Below are 23,265 nucleotides of genomic sequence, written 5' to 3' on the forward strand. Positions count from 1 at the left end.
GCTTCTGTTTTTTATTCCTGGATTTGCTCTGTCCTCTCAAACTGATTGTGCTCCTCTCAGGAGAAAAGATTTTTGCAACTTGACATAATGGAAAGCAACTGGGCTCAACATTTTAACAAAAGAAACAATTATCTGAATTTTAAACCCTCACTATAACTGGACCAAACTGGAATATATGCAACTGAATCTGAATAGGACGGCCTCTGCCTCAAGCTTGCAATAACAATATTAATTACTATTAATCAATATTTTTCTGACTTTTTATTCATTACAATGTCTTTGTCTCCATTTTGGAGCTTTTTGGACACACACACCTCACATGCTACGCCATCTTCTTCCAACTACTTCCTGTCTTTTTTATTCATCTTTTCTGCCAGCAGTAACATCGAGTTGTTGATCACGATTGTGTGATGCAAAAAAGAGTTTCCATTGCAATTTTCCAAAATATACCAATTTCGAAACAGTCAAAAGTACCTTAGTGGAATAACTCACATTTTGCGAAAATGACGCGTTTCCTTTAAGCATATTTATTTTTGTAATTCCAATTTCTGCAAGTATATGGTCAATGGGAATGCAGCTAATGTTGCCTGGTGGGTGGACGCAGCATATCTGGAAATGTATTGGACCAAGTTGTTTAGCACTTCATGAAAACACCAAATTTAAGTGATATACTTTTCTTTGCATGTTTTAGAATTTGAGATTTTGGTTGAACATTTTGTGTTTCATGAGATTTAGATAAAATAAGATTTGATTAGACGTAGAATCAATAAACTGAAGTAGAAATGTAAGCTTAATAAAAGCGCCATGTGAGATGGCGGGTTACCTTGTGACAGCAGCTCTTCTCCCAGCTGGATTTCTTCCAAAAAGAACTTCTGAACGGCTTCTGCGTCCTTCAGGTCAGGCAACTTCACAGCAAACAGTCCACGATCACCCATTTTATATTCAAGACATAATTGATTTAATAACAGTGTCATAGACGCCTCACCTTTGCCATTCCCGTCTTCTCGCTTGACGCTTTTTGTTTTCTTCTACCTGTGAGAAAGAAAACAGTGTTTTGATCGAATCGAGTTAAATAAACTTGAAAACACGTGGTTACAGGATTAGAAAGACTAAAGCTAAATCAGGTATATCAGGTTTAATTACGAAACTATCTCACATGTGAAACTAACATGCATAATAATGTTCTCATCTCGTTCTCATCTTGAATACAGAAAATATCTATCATCGGGGAGCGTGTATGTAGAGTTTTTAGTGCGGTGTCCTTGCGGGCTGCAGCTAGCTATATGATGCTAACGGTGCTAGCACAACTTCACGGTCGGTATAAAAACTTACGTTCACGAAGCTTTTCTTTAAACAACGGGTCGCTCCGTCTCTTCCTGTCAAAGTAAATACAGTACGCGACGAACAGGGCCCCACACATCCCGGCCACCATCGCACTCGTCCTGCCGCTCATCATGTTTAAAAACCGCTCATGGACAAGCACGGCTAGCTACTAGCACACTGCGGCGGAAAGGAAATACGAACCACCTGACGTCAGACGTAATGTCCACAGGACAAGGTCATTTCCGCTCGTCTCCTACAAACATGGCGCTGTTGACTTTTTAAAATTTGTATTTATTTGGAATTACAATTTTTTTAATTGAAAAAAATATATATATATTATTTTTGTAATCTTATTTATAACAATGAACAGTAAAACAAGCAAAACAAAACAAAAAATATCGTGAATGCACAGCAAGATGAAGTTGCTAGAGGTAGCATGAATAATAATAAAAAGGGAATGTTAATATATAACATATATCATCAGAGTAAATATTATTATTGTACTATTTAAGAATACGTATACAGGCACACAGACAGATAGATCATGCACCATGGTAACAGTGAGCTAACAATGGCACCACCTGTTGGAAGTTTCTCTGTGACGCAAAATACAACAAATAAAGACACACCATACTTTTCAAATTGTTACATATAAAACATATTTATATAAAACATTCTAGGACTTTTGTTACACTTAAGAATTAAGCAATACTTTGCACTGGTGTATCACATGAAAACCCAGTAAAATAAAAGGAAGTTTGGCGTTATAATGTGACTGATTTGCAGGATAGATGTTAATTTAAAGAAAGTAAATGGGTAAATGAGTATATTGAAATTTAAAAATGTAATTTAAGATAGAATTAATCCATGCCTTTTTACACCTGCTTCAATTAATGATTAAATGTTACAATGTCCTGACATACCATCTCTGCTAAATAAAACAGCCCTTCCAGTCTTTTGTAACTCTAATCAAAAATATAGATATGTCAGTTTTCTAGTAATAAAAAAAGGTCTGTTGTGAAATTCAAATTAAAAATATAAAGTCTGTATGTGTGATGTTTTTGACTTATTTCCCTTATCTCTGTTTATCAGCTTGAAATCTCCTCAGTTTAACACCAGGCCTCTGCTTGGAGCTGGTAATCTGACAGCCTATAATTAAAGTTTACATTTATAAATCCATTCACTTAAAGAGTCATTACTTCACAAACCTGCAGATTAATTAAGTGGCGTATTTCCTGACAGGAGAGCATGTCCAATACGATCCACTTAGCAATCAAAAGCTAATTTTTTTAAGCTCATTACTCTTTAGCTGAAAGGCAAAATTAGATCTGCTGTAAAATCTAATCAACATGAAACAATCCAACTCAGACGTTATGTGTTTTGTTGCACGTTAATCCTTAGTTTCTTTTAAGTGGGCACTTCTCTTGAATAAACAACGATGCAATGAGGCTGGAAGGAAAGTACGATTATTTAAATTAGTGACAAAAAACCTTGCTAAAGTAATAACATAAATGTATATAACTTATGTATATCCAGTAAAACCTAATTCACACTTATGTATGAAATAAGTTAACAATTTAGTGAATAATTAAAAAATCTTATAAAAATGGGGGGAACTGTCATCTTCAGGTTAATGGTTCATATTTCTGACACTTGAAATGCAAAATACTTATAAATATTTATAAATAAACTGATGCAAAAGACAGACACTTCACAAACTATGGCATTTATTTCAAACAGAGGCTTCTGCTTTGCTTACATTTTTACAATAAATTACACAATGACCATCATCAGATGAGCCTAATAAATACTACAGAGCTTTTTTTTATGTATTTATTTATTTTTATTCAGACAAGCTCCTTTACTGTGTCTTAATCTACGATGCTTCAGGCCGAGTTTTGTTGGAAAACAGTTCAGCCGCATCCAACACCATAATTCTTCTCTAACAAGCAAAATCAAACAAAGACTAAAGAAAATACAAACTACAGAGAAGATTAAATAAAAAAATGAAATAAAATAAAAAAAGAGGAAAAATACAAAAGGACAATCAGGATTTGGACTGAACGGAACATAAAGGAAGGAAAGAAAAAAAACTTTAAATTCATGGAGAATAAACATGCTGCAACCCTCAGTATTTACACTCTGACTACAGTTAAAACCGTAAAACTGTCTGTACAGAAAAGTACATGTTATTAACAGTGCAAGATATTAAATAGCTCGACTCAAAACACTTCTCAATATACAAATGTATAACAAAAGCATACAATTACATACAAGTGCTGGACAAAAATGTAACTTCGGGATATCATACAGTGTGGGGATTTATACAAAGGAAAACACCAGAGGGATGTCGTTAGAAATGTTCACACAAACGTCACTTTGTGATATAAATGCACATTTACAATACCTCTACCTTTATTCTGCTCGGAGTACAGGGAACGGTTTCGGTAGGGACGATGACGAGAACAGGCCTGCATACTGTTACTGTTCAGGAGTAAAATCAGAAAAGTCTTACTGTGGCAAAAAAATAAACAACAGCTGTAAAAATTCATATTTGAAATACTGCAAATGTTGGACTCTTGTTTTTAATGTTTTAGGCAGTACTTAAATACAAGGCGCAGCTCAATAAATTGGAATATGATTGAAAAGTTTGTTTATGACAGTAAGGCAGGTAAAAACTCTAGTTTTCTTACAGAGTGAAACTTTTAAAACATTTATCTTTGCTCAAGATAATGGTTACAGATAATGAAAATATTCAATTTCACCAAAGATTTGAACATTTCCATTAGACCCCCCCCACCCCCCCAACCAAAAAAAAAAAAAAAAGGATTTTTAATACAGAAATGTTATTGTATGAAGCTGGATGTTCACAGAGTGCTGCATCTAAATAAATCAATGCAAAGTTCAGTGGAAGGAAAAACTGTGATAGAAAGAGATGCACAGGCAGCAGGGAAAGAATCCTACTGAGAATATTATGAAGTAAAGCCCAGTGAAGTGTTTGGAGGAGATTCACAAACTGTGGACTGCTGCTATGCTCAAGCACATTAATGGAAAGTTGAGTGGAAGGAAAAACTGAGAGAAAAGGCACACTTTAAAGTTACTCGAGATGATTTAGAGTGCTGTGTCATATGACTTCTAACCTGATTACACTGTCAAAAGTACCAACACCTGGTTATTTAATTAGAGAACAGATTTATCTGACCTAAACCTCAAAGAATCTAATCAATGTTGTCAAGAGGGAGACAATTAAAGACAGGATGAAAGTTGCCATTACACTTCAGCAGCGCAGCAGGTTGAAAACAGTAATTCATGCATAAAGAGCCTCAAAAAGAAAAAAATCTTTAATCATAAGACTTCAGTTATCCCCTTTTTTCAACATTTTCCTTCCACAAAACTTTCCAATGATTTGTTTGCATAAAAACCCCCTGTGAACAGCTTCTTCAGCAATTAACTTTTGTAGGTCACAACCTAACATTTCTGCACTAAAAATCCATTTTTATTGGTCTTATATAATTTTAGTGTTTTATTAGCTGCAAGCCAGAATCACCTAAAGTATAAACACATATTACTCTGAGCAAAATTAATCTATACAGTGAAATAAATCAAACTTTTGATTATATTCTAGTGTATTGGGATGCAGCTGTATTTAGTTTGATGCAGTTACAGAATCACATCTTCAGCGAAGGCGGAAGGGCAGGAGAGTTAATGGACCGAGAGAAAACGTGACGAATTAAAGCAGACAGGCTCTAAAAAAAATAGATGAAGTGATCATTCACCGATTTCATCACTCCACAGTGATACCCAAGATGGATGAGTATTCAGTAGTAGATTCTCAAACACATTGAAAGCATCTGTCAGATGTAGCCCTTCGCTGGCCGCTCACTCACAAGCCGATCGTCAGTGTGTTGGTTTTTATTTTTGTTTTGTTTTTTTAGAAAACGGACCGTCATTCTCAAAAGGAGCAAAAGGCACTACTGCATTTTTCCATCTGCATCCGGTGGAGTTAGATGAGCTGGGCGGAAGCCTCCTCCTTCCTCCTGCACGCGAGAACGGAGCGCTTCAGATGAAGAGCGTGGACAGAGAGATGTGGCAGAATGACGTTTTGTTTGCCCTTAGTGCCGGAGAGGCGGCGATCCGCAGAACGGAGCGGAAATGATCCGATACCAACTTCGAACGAATGGAAGCCATTATTGCTTGTAAAGGAAATAACTCGATAAAAGAAATGGGGCTGGACGATAAATCAATTGTATCGATTAATTTAATTTTTGGAAAATCTGGATTTTTTTCTTTACCAATGCGCTCCTTCAGTTTCAATAGTTCAGAGTGATGTCAGCACTCCCAGGGCGGCCATTTTGTTTGACAAGCATGTTTTACCGCTTCTGTTTATTTGGACTATGAATTTATTTCAACCCTACGGCAAAATATCAGAATCAGGCCAAGATTTTTTTTTTATTATGAGAATAAAGTCGTAATATTAGAAGAATAAGGTATTAATGTTATTAACATTCCTCATTTCAAATGTAAAATGAGGAATCTTTTATCTTTAGAAGCTCAAAGGACACTATAGTACTATCTAGTACTAGAAAGGCTTTAATACATCGTTAACGTGTACCATCATTTTACAGATATAGTGCTATAAGTTTAAGAAATAAGAAATTATTACAAACAGCATGTTTTTAAAATGTGCAAGCATCTGTACATTTTGAAGAAAGATCTTCAAAGATCTTCAAGAAAGATCTACACAATATGAGGTGGTCACATCATATCCTGATAACGTAAGGTTTTTTCTCATTAAAAACTTTTTTTCTAGTAATTTTCTGATTTTTTTGGTAGAATTGCGTCTTTGTTCTTCAAAAATTATGACTATATTCTCATAATTAAACAAAACTTATCGTAGGTTGGCCCTACTGCATCACAGAAGGAAATAAAAGCCATTTTTTGAAAGTATTTTATGTAATTTCTTTCTTTTTTGGAAAAGAAAGAGCAAAAACAAGTCGATTAAAATTGGAAATTGGATTTGTTATGAAAAAAATTGCATAATTTATTTTTAAGCCATATCGCCCAGCCCTAAAAAGAAACAAAGCGCTAAAGTGAAATCTAGATAATCTTTTTGACAATTTTCACCCCCCCCAACCTCCCTCTCCTTTAACACAATCTTCGTAAAAGTGCACTTAAGTGCGGATAGCTTGCCGAGGAAACAGTTGTCAGTAGAAAATAGTGCTCGTTTCTCGTCTGGTTTTTTGTGCCCCAGCAGCGGCGGAGAACCGGTCAGATCCGTCTCGCCATCCTGCTGAAAAGGAAAGGGGGCGGCGACCTCGGGGTGCTGGTTAAGTGCTTCGTGCGGTGGCTCCTCGCGGCTTCGTCCTGTCACCTGCACTCTACTGACACCCCGGAGTTCTGAGACGAGGACGACGAAGATGGTACCGGAGGGTCGGCGAGCGTCAGCATGACTGCTGCTGTTAGCGAGCTGGAGGATGGTGAAGAAGAGGAGGAGGAGGAGACGGCCACTGCACCTTCAGGTTTAAAAAAAGAAAAAAGAAAAGTTTAGAAAGAGTTTTTTTTTTTTTTCTGTATTTTGACCCAGCAAAGATTCAGACAGCTGACTTACTTTCTCTTTCCTTCTTCTTCATGCGTTTCCGTCTCCTGTCGATGGAGGCCACCTCCGACTTCAGGGAGAGGTAGTGATTCCGGATGTCTTGCAGTTTCTCCTGAAGAAACGAAATCCTCTCCAGACTGCTCATCTTTTCCAGATCAGCTAAGTGGAAACAAAACAAATGAGTTTAGTAACACAAAGCACAGTGCCTTGATAATTAATTACCGACACTCCATGAACCCCGTCACATTTTTATGTTCATCCTCTAGTGCCAACGTCCTACAACTTTTCATGCATTCCTGCTCCAACAAACCTGAACCAAACGGCTGAATTTCCTCCTTGGAACATCAGCAAGTTTAGTAAATGCCTGGTAGTTAACCATTCATTTAATTTGGGTGTACTAAAGCAGGAATGTATGCAAAAGTTGCAGAATGGTGGAACACCAGGACTTACACTGCAAAAACACAAAATCGGGTATTTCTGGTCTAGTTTTTAGTGCTAATATCTTTGTACATTTGAAATAAGACAAAACTATCATACAAGTAAGTTTTCAGTCAGAAACAAGAGCTTGTTTTAAGTCAATAATTCATTAATATTGATGAAAAAGTATTGTCTATAAGTGAAATAGTATGCCAGTGGAACAAGACATTTTAACTTACAACACGGGAAAATCTATCTCCTCTTCCACTGGCAGATTATTTTACTCATAATTAATAATTATTCATCAATATTAAGGAATTACTGACTTACAAACAGCTTAAGGCAAGTTACTTGTGACCTAGTCTTTCCTTATTTAAAGAGTACTAAGATATTTCCACTAGAAACTAGAAACTAGTACAAAGATACTTGATAAGATTTTGAGTTTTTGCTGTGCAACACAAGGAAGGAAAATGATACATAATCTTTAACATCTTTACAGCTAAAAATCTACATTTGTACCCCCTCTACTAAATAAAACAAGTTTAGAGTCACAAATATTACATTATCTTTTGTTAAAAGACATCTTATAATTTTTGATAAATATTTACTACAGGAAATCTATTATGATTTCTAAAGAGCAATAATTTTGTTCCTGTTTCTACGCTTCAATGTAAAGAAAAACATAAAACTTGTTCAAAGGAATGATGGCTACATTTTCTTACATGGGATGTTGATATTTGCTGACGTTTTCAAACCTAATAAGAAAAGTTAACATAAATAAAAAGGGAAGGTACCTTTAGTGTCACTCTGTTGTGGAAATTAAATGCAATTATTCCATAGAAATTAAAGAAATATAATAAAATAATCAAACTGAAAAATAAAAAAACTTCAGAATTTTCAAAACATTTTCTTTGAGAATTTTTGTCAAAGTTTTTAAGAGGCTCCAGAAGGTACATTGAATGAAAAACTTAAAGAGGTCAGGAAACTTTTACTTACACATCTGGAAACTCCATTTGTAGATGCGCGGCGATCTTACATGGCTGTCTCGGTGCTGGGAGTGATCGGGGTCTCCCTGCTTGTGGTACTTATGGCTGGAGGGCGGGGATCGGCCGTGATACTTGGGCGACGCGGCGGCCTTCAGGTCCGATGAAGTGTTCTTACAGGCGGCCGATTTGGCCGAGCCTTCAACAACAGACTGGTCCTCGCTATCACTGCTGTTAGCTGAGGAAGACATGAAGAGACGAAAGGAAAAATTAGTTGATTAATACAAATAGATGGAAAGAAAGTCAACTGGAAAGACAAGAAAAAAATGGATAAATGATTGAATGAATGTGATGGACGATGGAGAAAGAATTGGGCTGACATTGATCGATGAAAAGAACAGACTGCTGGCTGGCTGGCTGGCTGGCTGGATGGATGGATGGATGGATGGATGGATGGATGGATGGATGGATGGATGGATGGATGGATGGATGGATGGATGGATGGATGGATGGATACAGACACTAGATGGATGGATGCACAGAATAGGTGAAAAAGAGACAAATTGTTACTTGAATTAATTAAGTAAAAGATGGATGGATGGAACAAATGGATGGATGAAGCTGGACTAATCTTAGTGATCTACAGACCTTGCCAACTTGAAGAAATGATAAAAAGGTGGCACATTTTCAAAAATAAAACAGCATAAAGCTATTGTTTCATGACTATTTTTCCAAACTTCTTCAGATTAGATTTAAACTCAGACGGTTCTGATCTTCTACCTGCTTTCCTGTTCCTTTTGGGAGGCACACCAAGGCTTTTGCGGTTAGACTTGTGTTTCTTCGAGACTCCACCTGTCTGTGATTCCTTCTGCCTCTTCTGACTCACAGATGCTACAAACAGATTTAGAAAAGAGATTTCAGCTTCTCAGCAGTTCACTTTAAATAAGAGTATCAATATAAGGAAGGATTTAGGACAGTGGTCTCAAAGCATGACAGGAGACCTCTCCAAAAGCAGGAAATGGACTACAGAGCAGGGCATTCTGGGTAAATACAACCAAAACACACACGTGAGTCTATCACTAGCGGGAGAAATGGCTTGTGGTCTTTTACCAACGACAAAAATCTGATGGCACTGCAAATTTTTGTAAAAACATTTTGTAAAGAAGGAAGTTGGGTCCATGTCTTCTTAGAGGTTTTTGTGTCGTTTCCTACAGTAGTTCTTGGTGCAGTGCCATCACTGGTGGTAAGGGGGAATAGGTTTATTAAAGGATTTGGTTTCTTTGACACATTGTACTGTGAAAGCAAAACACAGAAGCTAACAATATAACAAATGTTGCAGTTTTGGTCCCCAATCGAACCTATTCCACGGGACCATCAGGAATGAAAACAAACTAGAAGTTGCAGGACTCTGTCCCTGGAGGCCTGGAGTTTGAGACCACAGATTTAGCGGCGTTTGTACCTTTGGACTTCTGCTCGCTGTCCTGCTGGCTGCTGCTGCTCAGCTCTAGGCTGCTGCTGCTGTTGCAGGACAGACTGACGTTGTAAACCTTGGAGGGGGAACCTGTGCCGTCGTCCTGCGGGAGCTCCTGCAGCTCTCCGCCCAGACTCTCCACCTCCACCGTGCTGCTGTCTGTCTCGCTGCGCCCCCCCGCTGCTTCCTCCTGAGTCGGATCTGGAGGCAGATCGTGGGAAACCGGCTCTGAGGGTAAGACAGGAGGCAGCGACGGCGGTGGAGAAGGAGGCGGTGCTTGACTGGTCTCCTCTACTGCGCTTCCTCCTCCGGAGGGCGACTCTGGCGTTGTAGGAGGGGTGTTGAGCACAGAGTTGCTCCCGCTGCTGGGAAACTCCTGCAGCTTGTCATTCTCCAGCTGCTCCTCGGAGCCTTCATCCTCGGGTCCCGCCTCCTGGTCCGCCCCAGATTCATCCAGACACGACGAGACGGGGGGTGGAGGAGAGTTGGCTGCCTCCGTGTCTGAGTCGGAGAATAACTCCTTCAGCGTCTTCTTAGGCCACTGGGCCTGAATGCTGGACCACACGTCCTTTTGTCCTTTGGGCCGAACGGCCGGCGCCTTTTCCTCGGCATTCCCAGATGGCTTGGCCTTCTTTTCGGGAATCTCCCAGAAGCCGGCCTGCCTCCCGGCTTTGCTTTTCTCCTTCATGCCGTTGTACTTCTTGGAAGGGGAACCTTTGGTTTTGGCGCGGCTTCGCTCGTTCTCCTCAGCCGGGATGTTGGCCAGCGCTGCGCTCTCGTCCTCTGAGCTGCTGCTGGACAGAGCCCCCCTGTCCTCCAGCTTCCGAGGCGAGCCGCTCGGCAACCAGTCGGCACTCCTGGTGTTCCTGGTCTTTACTTTGGATAGACCCTTCGTGTTCCTCTCGGCGGCACCATCAGATTTCCTCTTCCTGGTGCTCGCCTCTCTCTCCGTCTCCGGCTGGCCTCTGTGCTTCCCAACGTCCTGGCTTTCCGTGGCAGCAGCGTCCAGACTCTTCCCGGAGACGGAGGACGCTTTGGACCCTTCGGAGGGGACGCCGCTCTCCCAGCGCTCGGAGGCTTGTGGCGGCTCTGTCGGACCTCGCCTGGCGCTGCTGCTGGGCTGATCCTCTTCATCGTGCTCCTGCTCCTCATCCTCGCACTCGCTCTCATCTGTGGACATCTCGGAAGCTAAAAGACGAAAAGTTCTGTTATCTTCAAGAATAAGTCGAAAGACAGGAGAAGTTCACAGTTACTGGTTATAATGTATATTAGTCAATTATTGTTGGCGTTTTTGTTATTGATGCTGGTGACATTTAAAGAAATAATGATTATTCATCCACTGTAATTAAAATTAAATATAAACTGCCTTGATGGGCTAACTATTGAATATGGCGTTAGTTGTTATATGTGTGGAATATACATGTGATGAATATAAGATTATGTAACTGGATAAGAATTGGAATATTGATGAGTTTGAACTTCTACCCTTGAATTTATAAGGGTTTTGATATTAAGCTTCATGATTTGAGTATTTCTTTTTGCACATATAAAAAAAAAATAAAGTCATGGTCAGAAAGATAAAATACAGTAATCAGTTCAGACAAGAATGTAAATTATTGTGTGCTTTCAATAATTTATTTTACCAATGTGGAAATAAATACGCAACTACGGACAAATTCAACGACTTGGAAAAAAACAAAAATGGAGCAAACAAGTTTGAATTGTGACTTTATTTTACCCAACACAAGGTCTAACCACTATTATAAATGTTTCTTGGTAAGTTGCACATTGGCCACATGCTGTGCAACAATTAGACGCTTCATAGCTCTGTCAGGATATCTGGCCGCTCTTTGTGGCAGTATTGGTAATTCTGAATTGAATCAAGCTTTAAGTGCATTTCCAATACGGTTGTAATCAGGGTTTTTCTAAATAATTTATGTTTTAATTAATGCTTGCTTTATCCATTCCAGAACCCAACTGTGTCCCAAGTTTCAGCCATCTGGTTTACCCCTTCTGATGAAAAAAAGTTGCTAGAAAAATACGGAAGAATCCAGGACCCAGCATGTTTCAAGCTAAAGTGGGAACTGTTGTAACACCAGAGTTACTGAGTTTCACTTCCTTCCTTCCCTTTTTTTTTTGTTACAAAAAATGTAAAAGAAAAAACATTATTGTGAAAGTAAAATGCACATTCGATGGTGTATTTTTATTTTTTCCAAAACCAATCCAGACTGGGAAAATGCAAGAACTAAATTCCAGACAGCACAGAAATTATGTTTTTATTATTAATAAAAGTGTCTAAAGTTCCAGGCAGAATTATGTTAGAACTTTGTTGATATATTGAAATGATATGGATTTTCTTCAACTTGTCAAGAAACATCTGGCTGGTCCTTGCAGGGGTCATTAGGCACACTGAGGACAGGTCGAACAGGACATTAAAAACATGCATGCAAAGTTATTCCCAAGGAACGTTCAGAGATTCAATTAACCAAACATTCATATTTTTGGGATGGTGGGATGAAGCCTGAATACCTGGACATATACATGCAGATAGGCCCCATGCCAGGATTCAAACCCAGGACATTTTTGATGCAAAGCAACAGTATTCCGAATCGCTAGAAGCCCAAAATCATCAGAACATTCCTGCCGGTGGGGAGCGCACTTAAACTTCTACGTAGAGCCACATTTTGAGTGTTGCTACCTTGCAATCCGTTGAGGATCGATGTGATTTCTATCGACTTGACTGGAGGCTGCTGAGTCCCTTTGTCCTCGCTCTCGTTCATTTTGGAAAAGACGTCATGACTCAGGCCGCATTTGGAGTGCGGGACGCGGTTCGGGCCGAGGACCTCCCTGTCACCGAGCCGCTCCAGTCGGTCGCGCTCCCTCTCGGCTTTGTTCTGTCGGGATTCAAAACACAGCCGGCGTTTTATTCCGCGAACATCAGAACCCGGTTCTCGCCGAAACCGTGCCCGCCCTCCGCACAGTCGGTCGTACCTTTATTTTTTTGCGGTGCTTTATTTTTGGGACGTTCTTATTTGCCGGGCGCACAATCTTGTCCGCTTTGATCCATTCATCATATCTAAAAAAAAAACAAAAATCAGTACAAGAGACAAGATGGCTTTAACATTCAGGTCATCGACAAAGAGCCAAACATCCACGCCGACAGCAGCCACCACACAGACACCCGCCCAACCAACCGACATGTTGCTGTGACACAATATAGCTTCAACAGCAAACAGAGAAAATCCAAAGGAATCATGTAGAAAAAGACAAACCTTTACGATGAGGAAAGAAACACACCAGCCACCACACAAATTATGTTTCCACAGGTACCAAGGGGAGCTATTGGGGCCGGTGTGGGGGTCGTGTGAGTGGAAAATGAAACGTTTTACGACATCACACACAACAGAGACGATGCAGAGAACATCCCACTGTCTTAAAGAGTGCTGGAGGACCACACAACAACACTGTGACGATGAAATGCTGATTGCACCAGTTGACTTCTGGGTCATGGTTAGCCCTAACGCTCCTGCATTGACCCTAACCCGCTGGGGAGGGGGGAGAGGGTTGAGAGGTAGAGGTGAGTGTAGCAGCACTTTGTTTGGCCATTCAAAAGATCCAGAGTAGCTCATGGGAATTAAAAGATTATTTACAACCAAAACCACTGATTGGACCAATTCTAGAACTCTGATTGGCTACAAAATCATCATCCTGTCTGTAGTTTTAGTTTTATTTTTGTAGAAAGACAGACTTCTGGGGGATAGAAGGACAGAGGATTGAGTCAAAACTGAGCCAGGAGTCAACCCAAAATGCTCAGTTCTGTTTCTGCCACTAGATGGCGCACTATTCTCCAGAATCAGAGCACTGTCTAGAGGTGAAGGATAAATCTGTTGCTCCTGCAGGGATACCCATGTAACGGTGATCCCCTGACCTGAGTTACAAGTTCATAAATAAAATTTGTTGAATTATTATTTTTTAGGGTGTACAGAGGTGATTTCTCCCCAGGTCCTGTCTTACCTGACGTTCCAGCCACAGTAGTGCACCAGGTAGAGCACCTCTCCCCCCTCCACGTCTGCCTCTTTCACAGTGGCCTCGTACGTCTTCAGAGTGCGGCCTCGCCCATACCTCACCTGCACCTTCATCCCCGGGGGGTAACACTCAAACTCCTCCCCTTCCTCCCCCTCCTGACTGCTGTCATCCCTGCAAGAAAAACAGTTCAGCACTTCCTGGCCCTAGGCTGCCCCCATTGAACACCACAACCATAGACGTAGGAGAGCTAGACGCCACGTTGGCTTCCATGCCCCGTAGAAACGACGCGCCAGTGAATCCGCCATATTGTGAGTGGCAAGTTCTCCTCGGAAAACAAAGTGAGTATGCTTGGAAAGGAGATTTTCTAAAGATAGAGTAAATAAATGAATAAACGAAACATTTTATATACAAAATAACTGAACTAAATTATTAAACTGTACAGAGCTTAACTTTTTTTTAAATTCATGGGTGGATGCTAAACACTGATCTTTTTAGTTAGATGTCACTACTACAAATTCTAATATTAATAAAAATTTAAATAATCAATGATAATATCGTCAATATTATTAAAACTAAGTCTTGCAATGACAAATTAAAAATAAATGTAATTATTAAAAATATTAATAATGATCTTAATGTTAGTATTATACAATTCTAATTAATATTCATAATAATTAATGTAATTTAAAAAATAAAATTAAGTGATTTAATTTGCTAATAGTATATTCATACTCTTATGATAATAATAAGTGTGTAACTATTTTACAATAACTAATAATAATAGAAATTTCATTGTGATTATTATAGCAGTAATAATCACAATTATTACTGTTATAATAATAACAGCGGTTATTGTTATTATTATTACTATTATTATTATAGACCATTAATAATAAAGTACTGTACTGATATCATAAAAATAAAATTAAGTGGTTTAATTTATTAAGAATATTAGTGTTTTCATAGTATTTTGATCATAACAGTAATAAGCCGTTATAATAAGCTGTAGTACTATAAGCTGTAGTACTACAGCTTAGTAACTACATCTAGTAGTTACTTGCAATGTACTACTAGATGTAGTAGTCTAGTAGTAACTACTAGATGTAGTTACTAAGCTGTAGTACTATAAGCTGTAGTACTACAACTTAGTAACTACATCTAGTAGTTACTTGCAATGTACTACTAGATGTAGTAGTCTAGTAGTAACTACTAGATGTAGTTACTAAGCTGTAGTACTATAAGCTGTAGTACTACAACTTAGTAACTACATCTAGTAGTAACTACTAGATGTAGTAACTACATCTAGTAGTTACTTTCAATGTACTACTAGATGTAGTAGTCTAGTAGTAACTACTAGATATAGTAACAACTAGATGTAGTTAGTACATCTAGTAGTTACTACATCTAGTTACTAATAGATGTAGTAACATTTTACTACGTGTAGTAATAACAGAAATGTATTATAATTATACTAGTCGTAACAATAACAGTGGTTATTATGATTATTTTTATTACTATTATTATAGACCATTAATAATAAAATACTGTACTGATATCTGAAAACTAAAATAAAAGTGGTTTAAATTAATTCATTAATGTAACTTCTTAACTTCTTAATTCTACCATTATGCTAAGAACAACAATAATAAAAACATTTAATTGCAAAACTATGGCTGAATATGTATTACATGATTAAACTGATTAGTCTTTTTCCATTATATTATCACTCTTGGTGATGTTCAGAATTTCAGCCATGTAAATAACAGTACCTGTGGTGACGACGCTTCACAGTATCAAACATGAACAGCGTTCGACCTAAACCCATTCAGCAGAAATGTCCAGTGCAGTCTTTGTGTCTCAATAAAAATGCCACTCACAGTATGCCATAGACTTGGCGTGTGATCCGGGTGTTAACGCAGCATCTATTCTTCTATGTCTATGACAACAAAGACCCACCCTCACATCCATCCACCCAACCTACTGACTGCTGCAAAGAAGCCTGACTATATGCTCCACCCTCGCCTGCCTTGTCCCATTACAACACATGGCCTTTATCTATAAGGAAACATTAACTTCCTGTTCTTGTCCTGCTTTAACTCCAGTCCAGTATAACCTGAGGCAAGCTGCAGGATAAACAGCTACATCATTAATAGTAACCCATGACAGGGCACAGTACAGTATGTGTTTCAAGCAAGTAAAACATTCTTGTATGGCAAAACTCAATGAGAAAGGGAATAAAAACACTACTTTGAACTAGCCCTACACCCAAACATGAAGCGCTTGAGATTCTCATTCACACACAAACACACAATGTGAGGAATAAAGCAGCCACAAGAAGGAGCTAGTGGGAAACAAAGCTGGAGGCTAGTCTGGCAGTGCAGTCAGAGTTTTAGATGCAAAGGGACACAAGAGCAAGTTAGGTCAGCAAAACGCAGCTTTGCAGGGCAGCTCAGCAGCAACTTAAAGTAGGTCTGTAGCACTGATGGAGGCACTGAGATCCACAACAATGTTCTCTGGTTCCACCAACATGACATCATTTAACACTCGGAGAGGAAACAAGCTGGGATAGACTCAGCGAAAACACCAGACTTTGCATGTCTACTCACAGCTGTTTGGTTTCTGTTGGCACAGAAACAAATGAACAAAGGAAATAGCAGCTATTTTAAGTGCTGTACTTTCAACACTGATAAATATATACATGAAAACATTTTTTTTTACTCATTGCATATTAAAAATAAAAATCCATGAGGAATGCAAAATAAGCAGTTCTCTTCAATAACAAAAACAAAACAAGTCAGTATGGCTAGAGTCACCACATCGGATATTTCCTGCAACCCCTTTAAATTCAGCCCAGGGACTCATGTTTCGTGACTTTTTCTTAAGTTTAAGTTCATATAAAATATAGACATTGCAATTCTGTACACCAGGAAGAGATTTATAACCACAAACACAAAATAAAATGCTGTCTTTAGCTGTCCTGTTGCTGTTTATCTGTTTCTACGGAAACCAGGTTGTGGCACTCACAAGGAATGCAAATATTAAACAACTAAACAACCCTAAAAAAAAATAAAAATCCGACATGTGTGACATGTACTTGTATTCTGCCTGTTTTACTCAGATGCCCCTAAATAAAACCAGTTAACTGTAGTGGATATTGGGTATATTAATGGTTATAAGGATCATTCATTTTAAAATCATTTATTGTGATAAATTTAAACTCAGGATAAGAATTTGTCACAATAAATTACAATGAATGATGTTTAAAAACAACCCAAAACTGTCTATATTGCCAAGATTAAGTTGACTTTTCCCCCCACTGTTTGTTCAATGCCAGCATTAATAAATATCAAAACATTTGAAAATATGATTAAATGCAGTTACTGTGTGCAGTTTAGATATACGAATCACACTCTTGTCCTAAAGCCACAGAAATAAATTATTCTTATTGTCACTTTTATCAGAACTGTACCACAAAATCTTGTGATAAAACTTTTAGTTCATATTGCCCCCCCCCACTCTCTAATTACTTATTTTTACCCCAAAATAACAGCACAGTTTAACCTCCTTTTAAAACAAATACGGCTAGTCACACACAATGGAAATCTGCTACTGGATTCAAATGTAGGATTCCAGACTAGACGGCGCACACATCAAAGAGACGAGATGCAATCAGAAGAGATCAGATCAGCCTCTGGTTTGTCCACAGACTCAATCTGACAGCCTGCAAGTTACCGAACACTCCGCGATCTCGACAAAACGCAACAAACGGAGAGTTCCCACAGACCTATGCAGCACACCTGTGTCTACACAGAGGGAGACACTAAGAGCTTTTTAAAGACAGGAAGTAGTAATCTGCCCTCCTTCACATCAACACAGGAGGTCGAACCAAAGCCAGCACATCCATCCGCCTCTGCACCAAGGTCCTCATGTAGCTATAGGTTACTGCATCTGAAGCGCTGAGAGGGTGGATGTCTCAGTGACGACATTCATACACATGGAACATTTAACAAGAGCTGAGGATCGGAAGCCAAGAGAGAGAAAAGGCAGGGGAGGAGAGGCAGTGAGACAGAGAGATCTGGAGGTGTGCACAGCCATGTTGTGTGCACTGAGTGGGTGAGGCTTTGCCACGGTTAAGCAGTCTAACACAGAGAGACACAGAGAGCACAGCGTGAAAGGCCAGGTGGAAGGTAGCAGTCAGGCGCTCTAACAGGCCTCTGCCAGCTGATCCTGACCAAGCCACCAAAATAATAATAGCACAGAGGGCGAGAGCTTAGTTAGAGGAGGGAGAGGAGAGCTCTTTGGTTAGACAGGCAGAGAAGGATTGTGGGTATTAGTGTCGTTAAGGTCACAAGGATCCCTGCTCCTTATTTGCTAATAGACTTTGTAGCTGTGACAAAGTAAAAGGGAAGGCCTGGCAACAAACTATAAACATTCTTTGGGTGAGGTTGTCTTTGGACTACGGGGACGGTTGTTTTAAAGCTGTGTGGATGAGAGAACTTACCCGGAGTTATCTTTGCTCTCCTGCTCGTCATCCTGCTCCGTTTTTATGTTATCACCTCCGAGGCGGGATGTAGACGACCCCTCGTCTGCGTCCGCCTTCGAAGCACCTCCTTCTTCTTCTTCTTTTTCTTCTTCTTCTTCGTCATCATCATCGTCGGAGTCCTTTCCCTCCGTTTTGGATGGTTCCGACTCTGATTTGATTTGGGTGAAGTCTGTTTTTTCTTCCTATGTGTGAGAAAGGGAGGGTTTTACTTAAAACCCAACCTGGCATCAAAGTGAAAATACATTTTACTCAAAGTGTCCCAACAAAAAGTTACCTTGCAGAGAACAGATGGCGGAGTGCAAAGTTCTCCGTCCGTCTGAGTTTTCTGCTCCTCTGAGATGGAGGCAGTGGGGGCCGCTCTTCCTGCTTCCTCCTCAGACTTCACCTCTCTCTTGGGACCCTGCTTCAAAGGAAGGTCCATCTTGAATGTGATGGCAGTGGAGGTGCAGTACTCCTCAAATCCATACAGATACCTGTAAAATAAAACATGTCTCATAAATTTATCAGAAAAGAGAGCAAGAAAAAAAGACAGAAAGAAAGCAAAAGTGAGAAAGAAACAAACTAAAACTGAAAAGGGACAGAAATCATACAATTGAAATCGTGATTTTAAAAAAACCCTAAGAGACATCTAAAAGCAGAATAATTTGAAAATGGCTTAATGCCTTGTGTCAGTGCATGGTAGATAATGTTAGAGAGTTGTAGATTTGGGTAATATGGATACATTTTAGTCAGCAGTTATTTTCTTGTATCTTTTTAGAGATGGTTTCTTGTCTTTCCTATTTTGATGAATGAGAGTCTTCTCAGGTTTATACACAAGGGAAAACAGGAGGTTGTGAATCACTTAACATTTTCTGATCCATCTTATAAAAGTAACATTAATACTTAAAAAAAACACGAATCACATTTATTTCATAGAAACTCTTAGGTGTGCCAATGGATATGGCATAAGTGAGTTTATCAAAGTCAGTAGGATATTATGATGAATTTATTTTAGGGTATCTATCCATCTAGCTCTTGTGTGGTTTTCAGCATTAGTACATACTTGCGGTAAGCGCATTTGACGTTGTAGCCAGCGGCCGAGTTGAGCACAGGGATGCCCAGATCCTGGTAGACCTGCTTCCAAACAGAGCCGCTTTCAATCTGTTCAACGACAGACGATCGCAGATTTAAATCAGAGAAACAAATCAAACCCAGCTGTAGTGAAATGTGATGAGTGACAGTCAAACACTCACGTTGTCAAAGCCTCCCAGTTTGTGAACCAGCCTGTAGAGCTTGAAGAGGTTCAGGTTCCTGTAGCCGAGAACAGGCCGCTTGTTGATGGAGGTTCCTACAGAAGAGAAACATTCAGCAGGTTGAGGTTTTGCGACGCCGATGATTTCTGTAAATGTCGGTTTGGTCTCTGCACTCACCTCTGTCCTCCATGAACTTGTAGAGCTGCTGCAGAAAGTTCTCCCTCTCCTCTGGGAACGGCTCCACCTCCTCCTGCAGACAGGAAACAAGAGAGCAGATGAGGATCATTTCCACTCGGAGGATGCAGCGATGGCTCGCTGTGCCGGCGCTAACCTCCTCCTCCTCCCCGCTGGCGTCTTCCTCCTGCTCGTCTTCCTCATCCTCGTCATCCTCCTCGCTGCTGGAGCTCTCCTCTTTCACTTCTGTCTTCCAGGAGCCGGGCACGGCTTGTTTCCGCTGGAACTCCAACGCCGCATCCAACGCTGTCAGAAACGCACACAAAAAAAAAGAAAACTACCTAAACATGCACCAGCTTTAAAATTAGACATTTTTAAATCTGAAAGATTAAAATGTATCAGTGACTGCAGGAGCCGGCGTGTCACAGGTGGGGCCTCACTACCTCGGCAGATGCTCGTTTCAGGCTTTGTATAGTCGAAAACATCACAGTTGTGAGTCAACCACCTGTGAATAGCTCGGCTGAGATAATGCAAAGCCATTTCCTGGCTGTAATTACGAGAGAGAGTAAGAGTGGCAGAGCAGAAAGGAGGGGGGAAATATATTTAAAAAAAAACAAAAAACAAAACGAGGGCACTGCAGGAGAAGCTTTGTGAGGACTTCAAATAAAAATAGATTCGACAGTGACAGGAGCTCTCAATCGCTGGCTTTTTCTCAGAACAAAAACAAAAACTTATCTTTCTTCATTCTGCCTCACTGAAACCCACTCTGAGTGGTTTCTTTTTTTTCCTGCCAAGTGTGCAAACACACAGATCCAGCCCACAAGACGTCTGGAACTGGGAACGTGCCATGCCAGTTCAGTCAGATCCCTTTCTCAGAGCGTTACCTGCTTTGAGTCCCGCGTCGGCTTTTGGGGGAATCTCGCTGTTTATCTCGTTGACGTCCTTCCGGAGCACCATGTAGCTGCAAAACATGGTGAAAATGGTTTAAATATGCATTAAAATGCACTATGAAAGGTGTAGAAAGTAAATAAAGAGGGAAACGCCAGTACTTAAGCTTTTACAGCCTCGTTTTCCAACATCTCTACACCAGTTACAACAAAAAGTGTGATTTTTATCACCAAGCCACACAGTAACTGCATTTACTCATACGCTTTAATTTATTGGTATTTATTTATTGATGTTTTCATGTAACCAAGAGCTGTACAGTAAAGCTTTTCAAACAAGTCTTAAATCAAACAAACTTTCCTGCCAACAGCCATCAGCATCTACAATAACTATGAAGAATTTAAATTAAAGTGAGTTGCATCAACATTTAATTTCCCTTTGGGATCAACAAAGTGTTTCTGAATTTGAATAATTAAGTGTAATTTATTGTTGTCATGGAAATAAATACACACTACAATAAATATCCAACTTTACTCTGGGAGGCTGAATACAAATAATGCCACACTTTTCAGATTTTATTTGTATAATTTTAAAAACCTATTAATGCTGATAAATACATGGCAGATTCACAAGGTTGGATCCTTCACTCTGTCTTAGCTCCTCTCCACAGTTTTTTGAGAGGATTTCAGATCTGGAGTTGATTTTGTGTAAGGCGAGTCATTTCTGTTTGTTCAGCCATTGGCTTTGGACCATTATCCGTTTGAAAAGCTCCATTAATTATCAATTATCAGTCTTTTTGCAGAGGTAACCAGGTTTCTACTTCAAAGAGCTTATAATGACATGCACTCCAAAAAAGTTTGCAGGACTTCTGGAAGAGAAACAGGCCCGCAGCATCACATATCCTCCACCGTACTCGACAGTGTGCATGAGGTGCTTTTCCATGTATTCATCCATCGATTCCCATCCAACCCACCTGGAGCGAAAAGCATTTCCAGTTAAAGTTCCCAGTTTAGCAAACTTTATATGTCTACATTTATAATGGTAGGGTATTATACATGTCAACTGGTTGGCATGTCGGCAGCGACAAAGTTGATACATGGATGGATGAAAGGCTCATAGAACGCATTAAAGGATGTGGTTATGATGTGAAAATTTGGATAAGTTAAAGGGGTACTGTATGGTGGAAATGAGTCAAAGTTTTTTTTGGACTAATAATATGAGGTGTAAGCAACTATTATAACCAGTATTAATGACTTAATCATGTGGCTAAGCTAACAACAGGGAAGTAAGCGAATGATGTTTGGAGACTTTCAGTTTCAGAGAGCAAAAGATGTTAAGAAATTCTGCTAAAAAAATGTCATACATGTAATTCTTAATGAGTTTCAGGTCAATCCAAACTCTTCAAACTCTGTTTTCAGTGAATTAGTTGATGCTATAGAAGTTACGTGCTTCTTCAACTGATCCAAACCGGGTTGGACTCTTGGTCATGTCTGACTTTTACCCAAACCCGTTTTACAGCGTATGCAGTGGCGCATGTCAAGGCAAACTACTGAAGAGACATTTAGCCCTGGACCACAAATGTCAACGTCAGAGATGAAAAATCAATGGATAAGTCAGCAGCAATCACCCCACAGGCACCGTCAGTCTCTGCACCAGCTGTCTCTCATCCAGGCTAAACCAGAGCAGCGTTTGATCTATTATCAGTTCAAATTAGACGCTTGTGTTGAACGTTTACAGTTGAATTTTAAGTACATTTTCTCTGCAGAGAACACGGAAATATATTTGTAAGTCATATGCATTTCACGCATGAGTAACAATGATGCAAGAATTTGATCTATGTTATTTCAGCAACGTTTCAGCTGGAGGCCTGCAGGGCGATAAAACTGAAAATCTCATTAGCAGTAATATAGATTTATCCTTCTTCTTACTCTGACAGCCACTCGAAATGCACAGTGATGACTTAAACAAGTGAAATCGGAGAGTAAAACTGATACAATGTGTTTAATTATGATGTGTTGGTTTGCTTGGAGAAGTAGCTGACTCCCAGCTCTCGCCTCATTTATCATTCCTCATCTTATCGCTCTCATCACCTTCAGCCTTCAACAAACTACTAGTCTGATAAGACTTCCTGTGCTGAAAATGCAGATTAAGGGTCACACTGACGACTCTAGCAGGATATCTATTAAAGAATGCATAAAGGTTGTCTTGTTAAAACACTCGCTGAATGTCGGGATTAGTCTGTAGCCACATAAACATAAACCTTTGGCTGAGTGCAGACACATGACACAACTTCTCTCTATCTTTACTAGACGCAACATGTGACTGTGTGGATCCAGACTGAATGTAGGTTGCAGGGAAGCTGCAATATGTTGCCTCAGCAGTAATTCACAGCGCTTGGTAAGTAGAACATTACAAACTAGGCCAGCAAAGCAACAAACATAGCACCTCGTTTACTAATTTGAGTATGAAAAGTCTATATTTTCTCCCACACTTTTTACTTTTTCTACACTTGTCCAGACTCGGAAATTAAATCATCTCAAAAACATTGTAATGGCATCATCATCCTGTGATAATAAATTTCTTTAGCAGAGACAGAGTGGGACCTTGGCTGCAGT

General features: G+C 39.6%; 2 protein-coding genes across 7 annotated transcripts in view; both read right to left on the reverse strand.

Moving 5' to 3' along the window:
* The window catches only part of tomm20a (translocase of outer mitochondrial membrane 20), a 3,762-nt gene extending 2,241 nt beyond the window's left edge, over positions 1-1,521 (reverse strand). The window contains exons 1-3 of the mRNA XM_008430261.2: positions 1,333-1,521; positions 986-1,032; positions 824-905 (exon numbers count right to left, since the gene is read on the reverse strand). Of these exons, the coding sequence (XP_008428483.1) occupies positions 824-905; positions 986-1,032; positions 1,333-1,456 (253 nt within the window). The 5' untranslated portion in view covers positions 1,457-1,521. The remainder of the gene's footprint in view (positions 1-823; positions 906-985; positions 1,033-1,332) is intronic.
* A 1,512-nt stretch (positions 1,522-3,033) lies between these two features.
* arid4b (AT-rich interaction domain 4B) overlaps positions 3,034-23,265 on the reverse strand; it is a 50,362-nt gene continuing 30,130 nt past the window's right edge. For 4 of the 6 annotated variants that reach the window (XM_008430256.3, XM_008430258.2, XM_017308862.2 and 1 more), the window contains exons 10-23: positions 20,650-20,726; positions 19,769-20,071; positions 19,592-19,686; positions 19,402-19,499; positions 18,634-18,832; positions 18,318-18,541; positions 13,805-13,987; positions 12,782-12,866; positions 12,489-12,684; positions 9,779-10,978; positions 9,100-9,210; positions 8,333-8,557; positions 6,932-7,078; positions 3,034-6,836 (exon numbers count right to left, since the gene is read on the reverse strand). In XM_008430256.3, coding sequence (XP_008428478.1) covers positions 6,691-6,836; positions 6,932-7,078; positions 8,333-8,557; positions 9,100-9,210; positions 9,779-10,978; positions 12,489-12,684; positions 12,782-12,866; positions 13,805-13,987; positions 18,318-18,541; positions 18,634-18,832; positions 19,402-19,499; positions 19,592-19,686; positions 19,769-20,071; positions 20,650-20,726 — 3,289 coding nt within the window. In that variant the 3' untranslated portion in view covers positions 3,034-6,690. The remainder of the gene's footprint in view (positions 6,837-6,931; positions 7,079-8,332; positions 8,558-9,099; positions 9,211-9,778; positions 10,979-12,488; positions 12,685-12,781; positions 12,867-13,804; positions 13,988-18,317; positions 18,542-18,633; positions 18,833-19,401; positions 19,500-19,591; positions 19,687-19,768; positions 20,072-20,649; positions 20,727-23,265) is intronic. The other 2 variants (XM_008430259.3, XM_008430260.3) reach the window with 2 other exon arrangements.

The sequence above is a fragment of the Poecilia reticulata genome, chromosome 15 (assembly GCF_904066995.2).
Source record: "Poecilia reticulata chromosome 15, P_reticulata-male-v2, whole genome shotgun sequence".
NCBI classification, from domain to species: domain Eukaryota; kingdom Metazoa; phylum Chordata; class Actinopteri; order Cyprinodontiformes; family Poeciliidae; genus Poecilia; species Poecilia reticulata.